This window comes from Anguilla rostrata, chromosome 18 (genome assembly GCF_018555375.3).
Source record: "Anguilla rostrata isolate EN2019 chromosome 18, ASM1855537v3, whole genome shotgun sequence".
Taxonomy (NCBI): domain Eukaryota; kingdom Metazoa; phylum Chordata; class Actinopteri; order Anguilliformes; family Anguillidae; genus Anguilla; species Anguilla rostrata.
The window spans coordinates 21,639,436-21,659,538 of NC_057950.1; the positions used below are offsets into that span (position 1 = coordinate 21,639,436).

Genomic DNA, 20,103 nt, shown 5'->3' on the forward strand with positions numbered 1-20,103 from the left:
TTGGTGGTGCCACTTTATTTTATTATACATGGTTAGATTCATAAAGGATGACATATTTGTATGATATTACAGCCTGTACAGGAGATCTGGTTTGTCCATTTTTGCATATTTGGGAATATGGTGGATGATGGTCACCTTTAGCGGCCAAATCTGTCACATTACCGGTCGTGCTGTTATTAACAAAGCTACCATTGGCACACGCTAGTCAGGAGCCACGCTGCATTTCCCCACCAGTATCTCACCAATCAGCGTCCAGTGCTGACATTCTGATGGTCCCAATGAATTTCCCCGATAGGCCGATAGGCGCATTTCCATCCAAAGCCATCAGCAGTAAACACAGAGATGACGTCTCAAAGGGGTTTTCCTGCATAAACAAAAAATAAAAAAATTCAGTCATTTACCAGACATTTTTAGCGAAAGTGGCTTACAAAATTCTATTTCAAATAAAGGATCCATTACATAAATTCTGCAGTCTCAAACTTGCCCTATGCCAACTGCCAGGAGTGAAACATAGATTGGTATATCTAATTTAATCAAATATGAGTGTGTTGTGAAGTATAATCATTGGGCTTGTAATTTAGAGGTTGTAGGTTCGATTCCCAGATAGGACACTGCAGTGTACCCTTGAGCAAGGTACTCAGCCTGAATTGCTTCAGCATATATCCAGCTGTATAAAAGGGTACTGTATTAAAAAAAAATGTTGTGTACATCACTCTAAAAAAGTGTCTGCTAAAATGCCTGTAATTAAATGAATCAGTCAGTTGCCACTAAAGGCCAATTTCAGCAGTTTTTTGTTGAGTCACTGCTTGTGGCCAATATTGGTGTATTATTATTCTTGGCCCTTAGACTTCCCAGTGAGAAATGCAAACATTAGCCACTGCTTAGAAAGATATAAAATAGGTCTAGCTGGGTCACATTACTACGATTTTCCACTGTTACTGTTCACAAATAATTATATATATAAGTTTCACAAACTGGGGTCAGTATTTGTGTTCATTATTGGTAGTAGTAATCAAATATAATGTAAGTTAACATGATAATTGTGTGAAATGTTAGTGTACAGAAATGTATGAACTGAGTTTCAAAGTCCTCACAAAACAAATTTAACATGGCATTATTTCCTTCAAAATTATACAATATGTACACGGTTGTGCATATACTGTAAAATAATATAGACATCTTAAATATGTCATTACAAACAAGAATAATTCTACAAACATCTGTATGCAGATACATACACAGCAAAAAAGATTGAGGTCTAAACATTTCTTGACATCTATTGTTTTTTAATTATTGTTTTACAGAAATACTGTTAGTACTACTGTGGTGGTGCTATGCATGTTTGTGCAAGGCCACGATGAATAGTAAGATATTTAAAATACACAAACTTTGAGTCAGAGGTATATGTGTGTTCATCGAAGGGCAAGTTCACTGATGCTTGTAGCTGCTGCTCTGCCTTCCATTAACGAATGAAGTTGATATCGACTCCGCATGAGTTTCTCTGAGAAGGACGGCTGGTGAAAACTCTGACATCAATCTTCTTTTAGATTGGCAATTAAGATAATTAAGAGCCTCTAATGTTTGGCTTTACAGATTCTGATGCCTCGAGCGCTGGTGCCTTTAAATCACGCCGGCGATAGCAGAACTGGAGAAAGGGAGTGTGCAAATCAGCAACTCGGGGCATGTGCAGAGTCTGAGTTTGACGTTGGACTGCTAACTATATGCTTTCGGCTGGGGGAACAAAATGCTTTGTCGAGCTAATTAATTTGACCTCCTGGTGCTAAATGTTCCTCCCTCATCTTAAAATACATTGAGGAGGGGATTAGTGAACCCAAAAGACATTTTAAAAAATTGCAGTATCATGAAAACAGTCTGCGTGCCACAGCAATAGTTTGAGGACCAATGTAAGACACTCTATATGGTGTGAATCTTGGTTTCTTAGTTTAAGTTTAATTTAATCAGCACAGAAGTGCAAGAATGGCTCTGTTTTAGCGGTGGATAAGCATTATTTGAGGTTTCTGCAATGGCTGGTGTTGATGGTTTACAGAATAATAATTCCAGGCTCCCTGCTATCAAGTGCTTCCGTTGCGGTCAGCGCCTGCGTGATTTGATTAATATTGCATTTGCCAGGTCGCATTGACCTCCTAGTCTGTTTGTCCCTTAGCAGAAGTTGAAACATCGGTCTGTTTAAAAGTCACAAGAAATACATTATACATGCATACACAACAGCGATTCTGGTACCCATAAAATACTTCCGCAGGTATAGACGTTGTACACGAGCACGGCAGTGCATATATGCGGTCTTTACAAAAAGGTGTAATTATATTCATGGGAACTACTTGTATTGGTGGAGCACAAAAATATTCTCTGAATGGGGACCATATTATGTTTATGCTTCGTCCATAGAAATCGGCAAATCGTTTCAAACGCACATAATTCCCACCAGAACCTAGTAATAATTTCAAGCTCCATATACAGTATACTGTAGACCAGTAAGTTAGAGATCAGTTTTAGAGTTCTGTTCCTTGCGCCTTGAGCAAAAACGTAAAGCAAGCAGCTGTGTATCGACAATTACAATACTTCACCACAAATGTGCAGTGAATTCAAAGTGATAGTATTAGGATCCAACAATTGTTGCATATACACCAATGTTATCTACGCAACCATCAGACTGTTGTGACGCTGTCCATGGTTCTGAATCATTCCAGCGAGTTGTATACAGTTAGGGAGAGTATAAATCTTTATTTATCACACTCGCCTCCTCAACGATAATTTAACATATATGATTATATTCCACACATATGTTTTGGTGCTTCTTCATATATACGTTATGTTGTTACAAGTTGTTATTCCTTATATCTTGAAAATCCAGCCGCCTTTCCTGGAGTTTAATATGAATCATTCTCAAATGATCTTGCTTGCAAGTGTTCTAGCCCTTAATACTACACAGTTGTTCCCCCTTTTATTTCGGCTAAACGAAAGCCACGTGGACATATACAGCGTTGTTCTAACATTAAAGACGGATATCAAGTGGGAAATCGTGTCGAAATTAGTTATTTCTTTTCGTGGCTGGTAATAATTTAAAAGCCAGTGAACTAAATACATAGGCAGTTCATTAAATCATTAAAACAGGCTGCTATAATACTCTCAAAGTCATTATAACGCTATTCCCTCGTCAGAGACCTTCGCTTGCCTTAAGCACAGTTTAATCAAATTAGATAGCAAGCTATGTCTTGGGGTTTCTTCTATTGATATTCATTAAAAATACATGACTTATCACTAATCTCTTGAAGTTATATCCCATTCATTCAACGTAAGGTAATAAACGCCACGGAGAAGGATAAACAGTAAAAATTAATTTACCTTAAAAGCAATAAAAATCCGCATACGTCCCTTCTGTGCCTCCAAATGAAATTAACAGATAGTCTACTTATTAGAGGGACGTTTTCAGGGGGTTATACATTGTAGTATATGCTGATGGTTTAGAACAGTTGTGAGGACACAATAATAATAACAATAATAGTAATAACGTTTTATGTTGCAGTGTTTCCACTTTTTTAAAATCCCGAGCTAGTAAAGTGAAAGCATCATTGTAATAATTATATTATATTATATTATAGTTATTATTATTATTGTCATTATTTTTATACAAAGCATAGGTGAACCAGATGATCGATTCAGTCAGCAAAGCGCAACGAGCTTCAGTGTAATTGTTTCCTATACCAAGCAAGGCTTATTACAGGAATATCTAAAACCATGCTATACGCGACATATACATTTGTAAAAGCTTCGAGGTGCTAGAATTATGGTAATTTATTTAATTGAGACCGATTGAAACACTGGATGAACTGCAGATAAAGTTTTTGTAATCTTTAAAAAACACTATTATGATCCAGCATGAACCTTTTGCATCATTTGCTTTATTATTGTTAAATCATGCTTATGCTTATGATTCTCTCGTGGCTTGTTTAATTCTCAAATATGATCTCTGGGCGTTTTATTTTTTTGTTGGGAAGATTGGATTGATGACTTTCTTAAAGAGGAAAGTCAACTTATGAATAAAAAGTATTGTTTGAATATAAACGTAAGGCTTTTCCAATACACATTTTCCAACAAAAAAAGAAACAAAAGGATGATATTACTAAACGACGAGATGTCAATATAAAAATTTGGCAAATAGCTATATGCTATCGCTCAATCAAACTGCTTTCACTTTCACAGATAACATCTTCGCAATGTGATAAATGCATTGTTTAATGTAGAGTATATAAGGTGCAGTATTTACATGTAGGCTATATCAACACAGGTAGCCTATATGCAAACTGTGCGTTTTTTCTTAACTGAAAAACAGAAAATAACATAATTTTTCGACTTCAAATTCTGTGTCGGAGGAACTTATCAACCAAACCACTATTTCTACTGTAAACACTATTAAGAGAAACAGCAAGTGCTATTAGATACTGCTAATAATTGCGACTTGAAGTGGAAGACAGACCCTGGTGTATTTAAACGCTAGAGGGAGCTTTTGATCTGAGTCCTGCAACCATCACCAATCCCCGTGGACAAAGTAGCCTACAATGAAAACTACAAAACGCAGAAGTTAAAGCCTTTGCTAAGCAGAGCCAGAAGTTTCGTGAGGGTTGGTTTAATTCACGCAAGTACTTAACGGCAGCTAATTTGAAACGGGATATTTTTGTATTATTTTACGGCTGATGAACCAAAACAGTTTATAACCTAATTGTCATTAATATTAAATACCTGTAGGTTATTAACGGACTTTCACCGAAACTTTGGCTTTAGAACCAAAGTTAAGCACACACCCATTGAGATTATTTTGTATTTGCCTCTTATCTCCCTCAAATACGAATAGGATAGCCGAATAAAAAAGTTGTGGAATAACATAGCCTACCCGTTTAAACAGGTTCCGATAGTCACTGAATAGACTGGATAGAAAATAAACTAACCCAGTGTCACAAAATAATGCAGTAACCCTGTCCCACAACATACTTCCCACGACTAATTTCCAGTAGTATATATTTTTTAATTGATTGTGCTTCAAGATGACCGCTTGGAGAAGCATGAACAATCTTAGCATATGCACCTCTTAGATCAAATAATCTATGTGCAGAACCAAAAACCGTTGCATAACGTACAGCGCCTTACTTGGCCAATAGTCTACGTTCTATCGGTCACTTGAAAAAAGGAAACATATGCTATTCTTTTTTCCCTCAATAATCAATGTATAATGTCAAACACAAAACTAGTTTTGCTTAACGCCCGAATACCCGTATAATTGCAACAATATAAATAATTCCAGTGACAAAGTCTTCTGAATGGTGATGGCATGTTCAAGGGAAATACAAACAAGCAAAGAAACGAAATATTAACCGACGCTACATTACCGTATTTTGACCTCAAGATGGCACCCATTCATTACCTTGTAAAATAGCTTAATACTAGAACTTGCTTCCGTAAAGTCTTGTTCAGACAAGACGAGTGATACGCATTTTTGAATGCACCTCTACAAAGCATGCCTTACGTGGCCGAGAAAGTCCCCCTTATCTTTTAAGACGGTTTTACTCGAACACAGATAGGCTCAAAAATTTTCCCATTGCAAGGAAATATGAATAATCAACAAATTCGTAATGTTGAATGCCCCTACAATGCAGTCTCGGTGCTTTTTGTGCGCGCGGCCTCAATGGTACATGCGCTAAAATAAAGGGAGGCCTTCTCGCTCAACAACAGTTAAATGCTTGGAGTCCCCTGTGTACCATCGCAGCCTCCTCATTCATCATCATAACAACCGTTTAGTGTAAAATTAACAACGACTTAACTACTACCGCAATAAACATGGCCATGCATTACAACAGATTGATGAAGATTGCTCGGTGGAATCCACGAACCTCACGTGGAGGATGAGCAAGTACGTCAGAGAAACATGCCGATTTGAATTTAGGGTGGCGTAATGCAATTAATGTGAAAAATAAATAAATAAAATAAACTGATGTGTCCATGTCCGTGCGTGCAAGTAGGTTCCGCATTCATCGCGATTGCTTATGCTTTCAGGTGTGGTAGTGTGATGCTTACTCCTAGGTCCTCCCCTGGGGTAGAGGAATGCGCACACGCGCGGGTACACGCACATGTCCTGATTTTTATATAAAAAAAGACTAACCAGCTCAGGTTTGTAATTTCACCCATAGCCAAGTAATCCCTTTGATTAAATCTAATACCTGCCAAAACCCAGATGGCATGCCCACCCATAGCACGATGTGATAATGCCACATTGTGAAATCTATCCATTAATATTAATTGTCAGCCTGTGAATCTGTCTGAACTACTAAAGCTTGAAATTTCCCGAAAAGGCAAGGCCCGACTTACCAAGGATTTTAGGATAATTCCTGTTTTTTTTCATTGTCTGCGTATTTTTTCCCATTTGCCCGATTCGCCATATACTTTTTTTAGTGGCGTGATATTGTTATGTTGTAGCTACTGGCATAAACAGGCATTTTCTTTGTTCATGTGTAACGCATGAGTCCGCATGTGAATCTCATTAACGCGAAGCATGTGTCCAGATGACATGTAACACATGTAAATTGCGTAATTTGGAATTGAGGTAAGGAACAAAATAAACTGTGAACTGTAGCTGTTTAATATATTGATATTCCCTGTACATGGACAAAAAGTGTTTTATGGGAATTCAATGTTATGTTAAGTTTGCCGTAACAAACACATTGAGAAACTATATAAAATATTTTTTTGACTTTTAAACTCACTCGGAAGTGGACATAGAATGACTCGAAATTAGCTGCCTGATTAAGTAATGCGAAGAGCAATGTTAGAAGTTCAAGATCTTAGTCACGCTGTTCCCTGTGATTTTTTAAATTCCGTCAATTCAGTACGATGGAATGGCCAGGGGGAAGACGAGGACAATAAAATGTTGATAGCTATATCTTTGAAATGCACGACTGTAATTTAGGACTTGCTTCAAGGCCAGACTTATTTAGTTCCATCCGGAGAGGTCAGTTTGAGGTCTGGCAAAGCTAACCTCTCCGCTCCCCATCTGTCCACACTTCAATCAAAACACTTTTCAATGAAGCCCTGTGTGCTCGAGACCGACCACAAACAAACTGAAGTGGGTGCATAGACACTCGAGTGTTTGCCGTGGAGTGACCAGTGTGTTTGTCAGCAAATTGATGCAGTGCTTCTTTACGTCAAAATGACACAATTGTCAGATTGTTAACCCCCCCCCCCTTAAAAAAGGAAAGGGAGCAGCGGTGCTATGCGATTAAATATAAACGGGAATCTTGAGCGAGCGCCGTTATAGATTAATTCCCTCTATTCGTTACCCATCAATTTTGGGGGTTGGGGGACGGACTGCGCGCGCAGTTTGAATGTCATTTCTCAGTTTGGGCTATGGGGTCGCTACTCGCCGGACGATGGGAATCTAGAAACGGGCTTAAAATGTCAGTTACAAGCAATCTCATGACGAGAATCTAACGAAAATATAGGCTCTAGGCTTTTTTATTACTACTGTTTTGAATATGACCGTCGTTTTAGTTCTGAGAACAAAATCGAGCTGAATCGAATATGGAATTTAGCCCATTTACTGGTAAGTGGTGACTACAGGACAAACCAGTTTATGGGAGAATATTTGAAAAGTGATACTTCGTCATGCCACAAGTGTGTTAAATGGTAAGGGAACATGTGATACGTCATTCGACATTTTTACTATCCCTGGTTTAAATAACAGACATAACACGAGGCAAATTGGTCAAAACGCAGTAAGCCCCAGGCATCCACATGCGCCCTAAGTTTAGACGCTTACTAACTACATGCGTGCCAGACTCTACAGTTCAAACAGACCCTTCCATTTAAAGTTTTTAAGTATCCTTAATGTAATTAGTCATTCGTTCAGTTACGTGAGATTTCAGGTCATATTAGACAGAATGTATTGCGAGTGAATGGTTGAAGCTGATATAAAAATATCATGGTTTGCATATCCTTTATTCATATCCAAACTGAAGGCCGAAAATGCTAACTGTGGCCTTTAACTGTATACATATTTTTTTAATTACAACATATATATATATATATACTTTATATATATATATAATTTTTGTTCGACTTCTACAGATCAGGATGAACAAACTAAGGAATAAATAATAATGAAATACAGCTAATGAAGGCGGAAAACGCAGATGTTTCAAGGTTGCTCAATGACACACAAACATACACACAGTGTATTTTTTTTATCATGCAGGTTATAGCCCACGTGTAAGCGTAAGCTTTGCGCAAACCAGAGGAGCTGATGAATAGGCAAAGGGAAAAATGAAAAAGTGAAGCAGAAAAAGAAAAATGACAAAGTGTTGAGCGTTGATTTATCGCATAAGCCCCTGGTCATTTCCATATATTGAAATGCGCCCAAGCGGCCAGTCAGTCAATTTTCTCCGAGCTGCTGCCCGTGGAAGGCGTGCACGTGACTACCCCGCATTTCACTCACCCTTTCTCCTCTTGAGGTATTATATGTTTAATCCACTGTTTAGGTTCAGAAATATATGAATATATACATTTACAGTGCGCTTATATTTAGCATACCATGTCTCTTATCCATTATTAACTGTTGCAAAAGCACACATTGAATTATTGGGTGAAGGTGTTAGAAAGACCGAGAGGTCTGCAAACCTCAGTGAGGTTCGCGAGCACAGTAACCGAATAATTAATATTTTATTAAATGTATGGTTTATGATTGTGTGCATCACTGTAACGTGCGCAACATATCCAGTTAAAATATTTTCATTCCCTTGTCCATCAGTCATCTGGTGCAGGCACTCTCACTTGCACACACGAAGAAAGGGGTGATGCATGTCAGACTGCACTGTAGGCTAGATGGATACTCCAATATATTTAACAACGGCTGGCTGATTTATGATTGCATCAATCGCGCTGTCATTTACATATTGAGATTCTCCCTGTCCACAAGGGTTTTTTTTCCGCTGCCGTGTAGTGTACTCTCCTGGAGGAATTGGGTGAGGAGGTGTAGCGCTCGATCTGCCTTGATCAATGTTGGCTATGAAGGAAGGGGGAGGGCGGGAGGGGGGGGGGTATGTAGAAAAAGAGGGGAAAAGAAAAAAGGAAAAAAGCTTTGTGCTAGCAGATGGAACGGGGTCTAGGGAGAGGTCAAGGTTAGCGCTCTCTGCTATTGAATCGGTTGCAGCCTCGTAGACAGACCTATGCCTCGGAGGCACCCATCGGGGCTTTTCGCAATCAAACCCAGTACAAAAGGCAGTCGCAGAACAACGCATCATCTGAATCATCTTTTTATTTACTTATTTAATCGGGGGTGTTCAAATTATTTGTTTTGAATAATAATAATAATAATAATAATAATAATAATAATAATAATAATAATCACTCGTTGGACATTGATTCTTACAGCTTGAACGGATACATTCTTATATGGATTTCTTTAAACTGTGTCGTGGAAAGAACCTAATCTGTGTCGTGGAAATTTAGGCTGAATTCATTTTGAATTCATAGGCCTTGTCAGAAAATAACCTACTTCTGCACAGCTGTCATTGATTGTCAGATTGCTAATTCCTTTTATTGCATTTTACAAAATCCCAAGCCTTGAATGTTTGTTTCGTAAAGCCATGATTAGGCTGTATCTTGTTGTAGAGGGAGTCGGTCCACATTTTTACTGCAGGTGCATTTCGATTGTACTGCCTTTCATTGCACAGTAGGCCTTGCCATAACCTTGACAATTTCTCAAACGTGTGGCATGATAAGAAATAGCTTTGATTCTATCCAGAAAGAACTATGCTTTGTGAGAAAATTACTTAAAGCATTAGATATAAACCCATTTGTTGGTGGAATTTATTTGTTTTAAATCTGTTAAATCTGCTGCATTCCAATGGAATGTTAACATCCCAAACAAAACGACATAAACTAATGAATACGTCCATATAAATAATGTCACAAACATTGCCTGTATTTTCCAGATTAATAACGGCGCACCGTGCTTTTCCTGAGCGTTAGAATAGGTGCCCAGTATTTACAATAAACGAATGCCCCATGAGACCCGCAGTCTTACTCTCTTGTTTTACAAAAGGAGTCGCTACACAATGGGAAATTGCAATTGCACACAAGGAGCCTGGCTGCTAAACTCGGCTGTCTTCGAAAAATCACGCAACTCCAAAAGAAAATGAGTTTGCAGTCGTCTTGCCACTGCTCCTGTGTAGAGCCACTATATTAAAGTACAGCCCATAAACAGCGGTTTCAATGGGGAACTTTATTCCATTCCCTGCTAACAATAAATACCCGGATAAAACCTATACACAACAAAATAATAGCCCACACATGTGCTTCTACACATTTGTAAACGTTCAATATGATTCACTCAGGCACGAAATGTATGCTAATTATGTAGATTGTGCATTTCTATATTTTTATAAATTTTGGAAATTCTGAGAGCTTCCTGCGCGGGGATAAGGATAGGTTGTTCTAAGTTCATACCGTTTTGACATGCACACTGCACCAAGTTTAGGCTATCATTCAGTAAGACAGAAACTTTCACTATCTGTTACTGTTGATTAGCCCATAGATGGGCAGATTGTAAATAGTAAAAACATTGTTAAAAAAAGAAGAAAAAAAGAAGAAAGAACACGCTAAAAACACAGCCTAAAACAGCTTTTTCCATTTTTGGTTGCCTATTTTTGAAGGCGATTGTTGTTTTTGACGTTTACAGCTGTATCTATTAATTTCTGTTCTGGCATCTGTCCGATGAATATGAATTCTCTGTTTTATAAAAAAAAAACTTGTAAAACAAATGTTAAACTTGTCTCTGCATTGCCTTGATCGTGGTTTAAAAAAGTATTTAATGTGTCCAACGTTCAGTCGTATAATTTATGAATATATAACTTTCGCTGTTCTTCATTTAACCTGACAATTCGTTCATATATCACTAGACAGAGGCATTTGCAATCGTTTATATGAACATGAAAATGGGAAAGACAAACATACACCAAAATAAACAATAATAGCATGTGTTAATATCCTTATCAAATAAATACGCGACATAACTTGGGGTCGTGAAGTTATCTGTTCCCCATTGTGCGGTGCAGAAAGCGAGACTAAATGTAGCTACTTTTTACATACTATAGCCTACATTGCATTGAATAAGCTCAGTATGTTTTTTAAGTCTGAACAAGCCCGAACGTCTGTACTTCTAAACGGAAATCAGACCTATTAGACATTGAATCATTACCATTATCTGTCTGTGTTTACTGAATAGCCAACATTTACGGCATTATTTAATCGACTACTAGCGGGTTGTACAATAATGAGTCCATACATTCGCTTATTCTTTCTAATTGACAGCAAAATGCCGCGCATGCTAGCTACAATCCTCACAGCTCTTTAAAACGTTGACGCTTCTGTCGGAAACAAGATATTCTAACGCAAAACACACCGAGCTTTCTTAGCAAATGTCTAAGCTGTCCTTGACCCGACAAATATTTTCACTCACTCACTGTTCACATTTTTTCTTCGTGGCTCAACTTCCTCTCCCGATCCACTCTTACGTCTCCCATTGAATCTCCCTTTCCCTGTTCGGTCTGTCCAGTCCATCTCTACAGTACTGCTCGCGTTTGCACTGCGTTTCGCTCCTGTGATTCTCTCGCGCTGCCGCTAGTCTAGTACTTTTATTAGTTGGCTTGGGTGTTTTTCTCTCCTACCCACTTCATACATAGCCACGATCATGTCATCGCTTTTATTTGTCTGGTGTCTCTTGCTGTCATTATTTAGTCTGATGAGGCGGTGTTCTGTTCCCCTTTATTTTTCAATCTATTGTCACGACAATTTTACCCCTCCCCCTGCAAATTCCCCGCATGAAGGCAACCTGCGCACATCTGAAAGTTATTACATCCACCTCCTTGCTTTTTTTTTTTTTTTTTTAATGGGCAGTCCCTGTGATCTTTCCTTTATATGGCCTTTCTTTATATTTTCTTTATTTTTACAACAACCTAGTACATACAGCACCACAGCTACATCCTCCACAAGCACGCATGTCCCTTTGAACTTGACCAATTAAAAACATATATTTTCCTAAACTCACACTTTCTGTTCAAGACCAGTCAACAGTCTTAAATTCGTTATACTTTTTACAACCCTGCCTTGCATGCGTGCGAGAACCTGTCTGTCCTGTTCATGCAACCCGATCGTTTATTCACGGCCGGTTTCGTTTCAAAGCAGCTTCACCCCTTCAAACGCTTCTGTCCTCGTAGGCTACACACACGTTACTGACTGCTTGACCACCGTGCGAGTGTTTTCACTGCCTCTGTGCTTCTGCCTCTGGATCCCTGCTCAGTGTCCACTACGCTTATATTAAACATTTCTCTCTCCCCCTCCCCTTCTGTGTCGTAGCCTATGTCCAGCCCCCTTGAATCTCTTGTCCATTGGCTTTTCTCACTCTGTTTTTCTGTCCACCCCCCCCCCCCCCAACACACACACCACACACACACACACACACCTTTCATTTCATCTCCCTCTCTCTCTCTCCCCTCTCTCTCTCTCTCCCCCTCTCTCTCTCTGTCTCCTGTGCCTCTTGTCCGGCCCCCTGATCTTTCTGTCCATTGGCTTCTTCGGGTCTACATTTCATGTCCAGCCCCTAATGAGTGTCCATTGGTTTTGTTATTTCCATTCCCTCCTCCCACTCCCCGGCTTCGCCCTGCCCATGTTTTGTATGTCTGTGTCCATCCATCTCCTGACGTTCAAGTTCGCAGGGACGTCACGTCCGCACTTGAACTTGCAGCTCAGGGGGGCTTTTGCCATTTTTTCATCTCTCTCTCTCTCTCTTTTCAAAAAAGCCATGACGGCTATCCCACAATCCATCTTCCCTGCGCCATCTTTGTATTATTTCTAATTTATTTTGGATGTCAAAGGCATTGATGAAGATATTTTCTCTGGAGTCTCCCTTCTAACCCGGCTCTCCCGATGTGAACCGAGCTGAAAGCCACCACCAACCACCATGTCTCGCCGCAAGCAAGGCAAACCCCAGCACTTAAGCAAACGGGATTTTTCGCGTAAGTAAACCAAAATTGTAATTCACAGTCTTTTCCATTACTTTCTCACTGCCCGTAGTTTAATGCGTGTATAAAAGAAGAAAAACGGTAACGGCGAGCGTAATTCTTGGTAAAGGCATACTGGACACTGGACGGCGAGGATCGTGGTCAAGTGGACTTCACTGAAAAGCGTGGGGAAAATGTATTTCCTTCAAGACATACCTATGAAGAGTGCATTCCTCTTCAAAACCAAGAAAAAGTTGTACTTCACTTCAATATGCAACATTTTGAAATCGGAGTTCTTTGCATAAGATTTTGTTACGTGCATATGGTATGGCTTTGAGTGCCCCCGTCGCTTTAGCCACTTAAGTGCATATGCTAAGGTAGGCGACTGGTCTAGGTATGCATGCTTTACCAGAGTTATTTGGTATATCTATCGGAAAATCCCGTAACAGTGTCTATGTTCTTGAGAGGATTCCCTCCTCTCGCACTATTTTTTGGAAGATTTTCAAAAAAAGTGGAAGTGGATTTTGATTGGGAAAAATCTCGTGTCCGACTGTTTACAAGCACCGCGTGCGCGTAACCCGCTGCCAGCAGCGCTGAAAGCGGAGAAAAAAAGAATAAGCGCGTAATTTTACTCGCATATCTACACAGAGTATTGTCAAACGGATGGATTATATACATTTTACGCTTTGTTTTTATTAAAAGGGAGACAGAATATGCTTAGAAATCGCGCTTGTTCTAATAATAGGGAGCGAGCTCCATAAAGAGCAACAGGAACACGGCATTGCTCCATTATTTTTCTTCCTATTTTCTGTCTCTCTACATTTCTGGATCCTGTTTTAAATGCATTTTAACATATCGCTGTAAGGATCTACTAAGGTAAGGTACAGTCTTCATGATGCTCGTTAGATTGTAAGGTTTATCGACGCTACGTTCGTGTGAAGACAAAGATTGCTCAAATTTAGCTGCTGCTTATAATGTGTGAAGAATACGTAAATGCACAAAATAATTAACATTTTTAGAGCATGTCACTTTAATTCGGTTTGATGTATTTGAATCGTGTATATATTCCACTTTTCAAGCGGAGTCCTATTTAAAGTAAAATAACAGCGTGAAAAATAGATAAACAGTCGACCAGACAAGAAACAGTGTTATCCTTCGGTATTTATATAACTAACGGACAACAGATAGACGAATATATGATAAATAATAAACCCGTCCTATAATTACGCTTGTTCGAAGACTCGTACTCTAGTACCGATGTTTAGAACTGTTAGTCTGGCCGCAAAGGCGTTTTTCCAAGTTGCATTGAAGTCCAGTATCCTACCTGTGCGTGTCTGCGTTTTGTCGCTAGGAGGCAGAAGACGATAATAAACTGGAAATGAACTTGAACCTGATCAATTTCACCGCCACCCCGATCTACATATTCTGACGATCTGTTTGGAATAAAAGGAAACGCATAATACGAGGTTATGGCTCCTTTTCCCCCATCCTTTTCGCAACTCTCTGCTCAAATCCACTGTTTTTCAATGACAATTTAAGTTAAACAAATTCTCATAAAATTGTCGCTGTTGTGGACAAAGTCTTAAAAATAACCTTAATATTTTCAAATGGATTTCGTTGTATTTATTCCCTCCGAGCACACACGAAACAAAAGGGTAAACTTATCTGCATTTTTAAGATGAATATATTGTGTACACTAGTAATTAGCATTGTGTAATATGCACAGGGACTGGGTATGAAGGCTCTTAATTTAAGGTTAGTATTTCTACTTTTCATTCCATTCCTTCATTTAGCAATAAATACACCACAGTAGCTTAAAAAAAAAAAACTACGCCAAACGCGCGTATGTAAATCTCTGCTATTTTTAAATCTAATTTATGAATATGTATTTTTTTTTTACTCCGAGTCAAACAGTGATAGCTGTTCGTTTTTCCTTTTAACCTTTGAAATACATTGCAGTTCAACGACAGAGGGGAATAATATTGCACAAGTTGTCTGATGCTCGGTTTTAAGCCACGTGTGTTTAGTGCAATAGTGTTAACATACAAACTTATTTTCTTACACGACGTACATCACACGAATAATGTTGCTGTAACGCGTAGTGGTCAGTTGAATTGTGTTGTGTTCCGTTAAATGTGCTGCCTTAAATTCTTAAATTCCCGAAGTAAAAATATATAAAAGTTTTTTCGTGAACAACTTTGAATATTGTACACAATTTTTGACGAAAATATACGTCTGTTCACAAACGTGCTTGTGAAATATTTTTGCACTTTCAACCTCTTTTAAAATGTAAATTGCTTTACAATTTGGATAATAAAATAGGGGTTATTCAGTAAGACGCCTCTTAAGAAAATATACTCATTCTCTATTGAACATTTACACAGTACCTAAGTGAGTAGTTTTTACTGCTCTCTTTGTACGATATCCATAGCCTGCACGTTTATATACTTTACGAAATAAATGATAACTTACTTCAGACAATGCAAATATTTAACTCGTAAAATTAATATGACCATATATATATATATATATATATATATAGCGAAGGAAACACACTTGACAGCCATAAACAAGTCATAAAAAGCATGACCGAAATGAGTACCAAGATGCACGCATCTGTTGAAAATCTAGTAGGATTAAAAAAGATCTGAGTCTTTTGTAACCGATGTGGTCAGTTCTGAGGTCAACTTCGAGCCTTTGCACGCAACGCCATAGCCTAGTCTTCCTATTATTATTATCTGATGCTTCTAAATGCGCTGGTATGCTGTACAACCCAGACAATTCCCGCTGCTGACCCGGCATAAAACTAAGGGTAGTAGCAGCAGCAACAGGAATTATCACGTTATCTCAATGTCCTAGTTCGAGCGCAGATGTCGTGTAGGATTGCGTCTTTCAAATGATATTTTCTCGCAAGCACGTCTGGGAGCTAATCCACATACGCCCCTCAGTATCTGGTCTAGGTTGGGCTGAAATAAATTTAACCTCAGTTCACAAGATCCCAGCACTTTTATCAAAATCTGTTCCAATCATCCTAAACTCAAATTAAAATCTATTTTTTGATTCTCTGTGGTTTTAAGTTCATTAAAATGTGAAATTGGCAGCTTAGTAAAGAAGGTCAAGGTACTTAACCATTAGGAGGCTCGTAGTGTTTTCACCTCTGTACAGAGATTTAAGATAACATTAGTTTCGGGCTACTACAATAGTGGATTTCTTCACCGTTTACTCAAAACTCTTTAACTGTCTTCATCTTTTCCCGTCCCTTGTCCCATTGGTCCTTGTTCAGTGACTGGTCAGAAGTGAGAGAACTGTGCGATCATTTAACATTCTAACATTTCAGTCTCTGAGCTAAGCCCTTGCTTGTCCGTTTTCCCACACTGATTTCCGGCCGCGAAAGTGGTCATCAAGGAAATAAAACTGATGCGCGTGGAAGAGCCTAGACGTACTATTAGATTTAAGAATTCACGGGCTTTCACTGCCTACCCATAATGTTTTATTCACATTTTAAATGGCTTTCCAATTTTAAGATCAAGAAGGTTGGATAAATGCTAGAAGAAAAAAAAAACTGGGAGGCTGAAAGCAGTTCATTTAAATTCACATATTGCCTGTTCATTCTTGTCTTACAATGATGCTGTTTTTGCATGGGCCATTTTAAAAGTGTTGAATGTCTTGCATCTGTAAATAAATATAAAAACAAATTGTAAATAGGGTAGTAGATGAGCGTGCGGCTTTTCATTTGGTATTAATTTGAATAATAAATGCTTATAAGTAGTTAGGAAAATTCAGTGTGTAAAAAGCCAGTACTGACAACAGGAACAGAAATAGCAGAACCACAGGAAGCATCTCTGCGTTTTATGAACCTGTGAAGAAGTAATTTTGCGAGACCTTTGTTTAAAAAATGACAAGAAAAACTCCATTGTTTGGAAAGATGGCACCGCAAATTCAATACAAGCAAAAGCCAGTCACAATTATCTTTTTATTTACTGCTCCACAGTCTGGGTGCTGGTCAGCGGGACATTTTGGTCTAATTTCCCCCCCCCCCTCTCTCCCTCCCTCGCTCTTTCTCTCTCTCTCTCCCCGTCTGCCCCCCCCCCCCCGTGTAGCCGAGCCCCTGGCTGCCGTCCTCCCGGAGGAGCAGCAGCAGGAGCACGGAGGCCTGGTCCAGGTGGTTCCGGAAGCGGATCAGGACCTCCTCACCTGTGGCCAGTGTCAGATGAACTTCCCTCTGGGGGATATCCTGGTTTTTATTGAGCACAAGCGGAAGCAATGCAGCGGCAGCATGTGCGCGGACAGAGCTGTGGATAAACCGCCGTCGGCCTCGCCCCCGCGCGGCCCCCTGCGCCGGGCCTCCGTCCCCGTGGAGGTGGGCGTTCAGGTCACGCCGGAGGACGACGACTGCCTGTCCACGTCGTCCCGAGGGATTTGCCCGAAACAGGAGAACGTAACAGGTAACCAGACCTCACCGAAGCAGACCATAATAAAAACAAAACACAGCAAATAGGACACACACACACACACGCACGCACGTACGCGCGCACGCACCGATGGACCGCGCTGACAGGAAGTCGCGTCTCGCGTATCGCTCGCCGCCTGCGTACCGGCGCTCTCTCGCGCGCGCGCTCGACTTCCTGCTTTCGCGTGCGCGTGGGACGCGTGCGTTGCGTGCTGCGGCGCGCGTGACGTCTCGGTGGGGGTTGGTTGTCTTGGACGGGGAACGCGGAGACGGCGTCTTGTCAGTTTCATTTGGCGGGGATCTTCAGCGTACCCGCACTGCGAGAACAGTGCAATAACGCTGTCAGATACCTTTGCCATATGCCTGTGCTCCTGGAGTGTCAGGAACGGGCCGTTCTGCGGTGTGCGTGGTTATAACGGCTGTTCATATGCAGTGTCATTTACCATCATCTCTGGCTCGGGCCCATGGCTTTGGCAGTCGGCTTTCTGTAGGCTTTAAGCACGTCCAGGGGACTGTTGTTTTGGACCCCTGTAGAATGGGGCCTCAGCTGAGGGCCAAGCTATCTCCAAACTACTGGGGTGAAATGGTTTCCCCAGCTCTGCAACTGTCCCAGGAACCATAGAGTTTGAGAGCCTTTTTTTTCCACACTAGTCAAATGTAGACCAATGACAAAGTGACACTGGCGACCTTGACTTTAACTTGCCATTTGTGACTGGCCCAGGCTGGAAAGTCTGAGACCGAGTGCATGTGTTATGGTTTGTGCATAAACAGACCTATCCCAGGAAAAAGGGGGAAGGTTCTCTGGTCTGGAGGGGAGCTTTGAAACGGTTGATGGTTGGAGGGGGGGGGGGGGGGTGAGGGTGGTGGAGGGGGTGGAGGGGGGGTCCCTTAGCCTGTCCGCTCGCTCATGCCCGTGAGAAACGCTGCCCTGGGCAGCTTGGATGTTCTGATGTGGGTTTTGGGCAGATGTATCTTGACTTCTCTGTGGTTTCACGTGGCCACATCTTATCCGTGTAAATGAGGGCCTGCACATTTCACTTTCTTACCAAAATAAAAAAAGAGGGGAAGGGAAGGCGCTCGGTTATTTTTGGTCGTTGCGGAAGAGTAATTCAGTTAAAGAATTGTTATACCGCAAATTATTTGTTGTCGTTTTCCCCGCATTTGGAATTGGGGAGAGCGTCTAGTGGATTGCTTTCAGCACTGAACAAAGTCCCCAGAAGCAGGAAGTGAAGTTAAAGAGATGCAAAACAAAACCGTTTATCATGTTGCTGTAAACAAGTTTTTTACAAAAAATCTTTGGAATCCATGGGGTTAAAGCTTGACCCAAGGTAGCTATAAGTCTTTGGCTCTTCTCTGTGTATTTAAAACATGTGCCTGCAGTCCAGTCCACATCCTGGTTTAGAGATAAGTTTGCCGTGTGGATTGGTTAGGAGCGGGGCGGGTGGGGGGTGGAGGGGGTGTTGATAAGGGAGCGTGTCTTAATCACGAGCCTTTTGGTCTTGCCTTTTCTTTTGATCAGGGCGCCTTCTGCTTCAGATTCCTATTCTAGGAAGTCCTTGGGCTTCCGCATCGACCTGGCCAGAACATTTTCTGCACTTGACCTTTTGCTTTCGCGATAATTGCTACTTATTGAGATCAGCTTGGCTGAAGTGGTTTTGTGGACCTTTCTGTAACGTGCAGAAAGTCAGTGACAATCGGCCCTCTTCAGCGGACGCGGACGCGCGCCTCGCTCTTTCTCACCGGCCAAACATTTACGTTCGGTTCCGTTAGCTCCGGCTTAATCGCCAGCGCCGCTAACCGGGGTCGTGTTTGTCTGGTTAACCCCCTTTGTTTTAAAGATGCCGCTGCGTTTTCAGCACAAATTATACAACCTATTTATCCACGCTCGCCATCGCACATACGCGTCTTGCTTCTGTCAGCAGCTAAACTGGGTTATTAAACTCATTTGCATGATAATGTAAAAAGGTTCATCTGGGAGCTTTGGGTCACTGGTATTATGGTTTGTTTTTTTTCTTTAGTAAAACCGTTCTGCGGTGGCTAAATCTGAGTAGCAGCTCCTTAACACTTGATTTAAAATGCCTGCATGGTCAGTTACAAAAAAAAAAAATGAATAGATGAACTAATCCTCACTGAGGACTGCGTTCTGTTTTCTTTCCCCCCCCTGTTCTGTCAGCAGCGCTTGTTAAAGCTCCGTATTGGTCTTTATGTGTAAATATGAGGGGGGCTGAGGGGGGAAATGCTTCATGCGTTCAAGAGACTTTAAAATTCATTTTCTGCTGTTGAGGAAGTTGTTGTCTGCTGGAGTCCTAATTGTTTTCTTGACAATCTCCAAGCAACGGAAGAGAGAGGATATGAATAATTAGCATCAATGTGACGGCTACATTTATTATTAAATATTATTATAATAATTATTATTATTATTACTATTTTTATTATTACTGTTATTATTGTTGCTGTTTTTATTTTTGTTATTATTATTATTACATTGTAGCACTTTACAGCCCTATAACTTTATTATATTGTAATTATTAGTGTGATCTTTGTTTCTTTGTTATGAGTCACACACTTAGGTCAAAGTTATGTTCAACT

The 20,103-nt window shown here is 40.3% G+C and overlaps 1 protein-coding gene and 1 long non-coding RNA gene across 3 annotated transcripts in view; one reads left to right on the top strand and one right to left on the bottom strand.

Annotated features, from left to right (window-relative positions):
- LOC135244957 (uncharacterized) lies at nucleotides 1–12,354 on the bottom strand. The gene is made up of 2 exons (XR_010327105.1): nucleotides 11,529–12,354; nucleotides 1–364 (listed from the first exon to the last, which is right to left on the bottom strand). It is a non-coding gene; the product is annotated as an uncharacterized LOC135244957 (long non-coding RNA).
- Nucleotides 12,355–12,604: 250 nt separating this feature from the next.
- Nucleotides 12,605–20,103, top strand: part of bcl11aa (BCL11 transcription factor A a) — a 63,315-nt gene continuing 55,816 nt past the window's right edge. Inside the window, exons 1-2 of one of the 2 annotated variants that reach the window (XM_064317285.1) lie at nucleotides 12,605–13,079; nucleotides 17,165–17,509. In XM_064317285.1, coding sequence (XP_064173355.1) covers nucleotides 13,025–13,079; nucleotides 17,165–17,509 — 400 coding nt within the window. In that variant the 5' untranslated portion in view covers nucleotides 12,605–13,024. Of the gene's footprint in view, nucleotides 13,080–13,206; nucleotides 13,941–17,164; nucleotides 17,510–20,103 lie in introns of those variants that run through there. The other variant, XM_064317286.1, reaches the window with a different exon arrangement.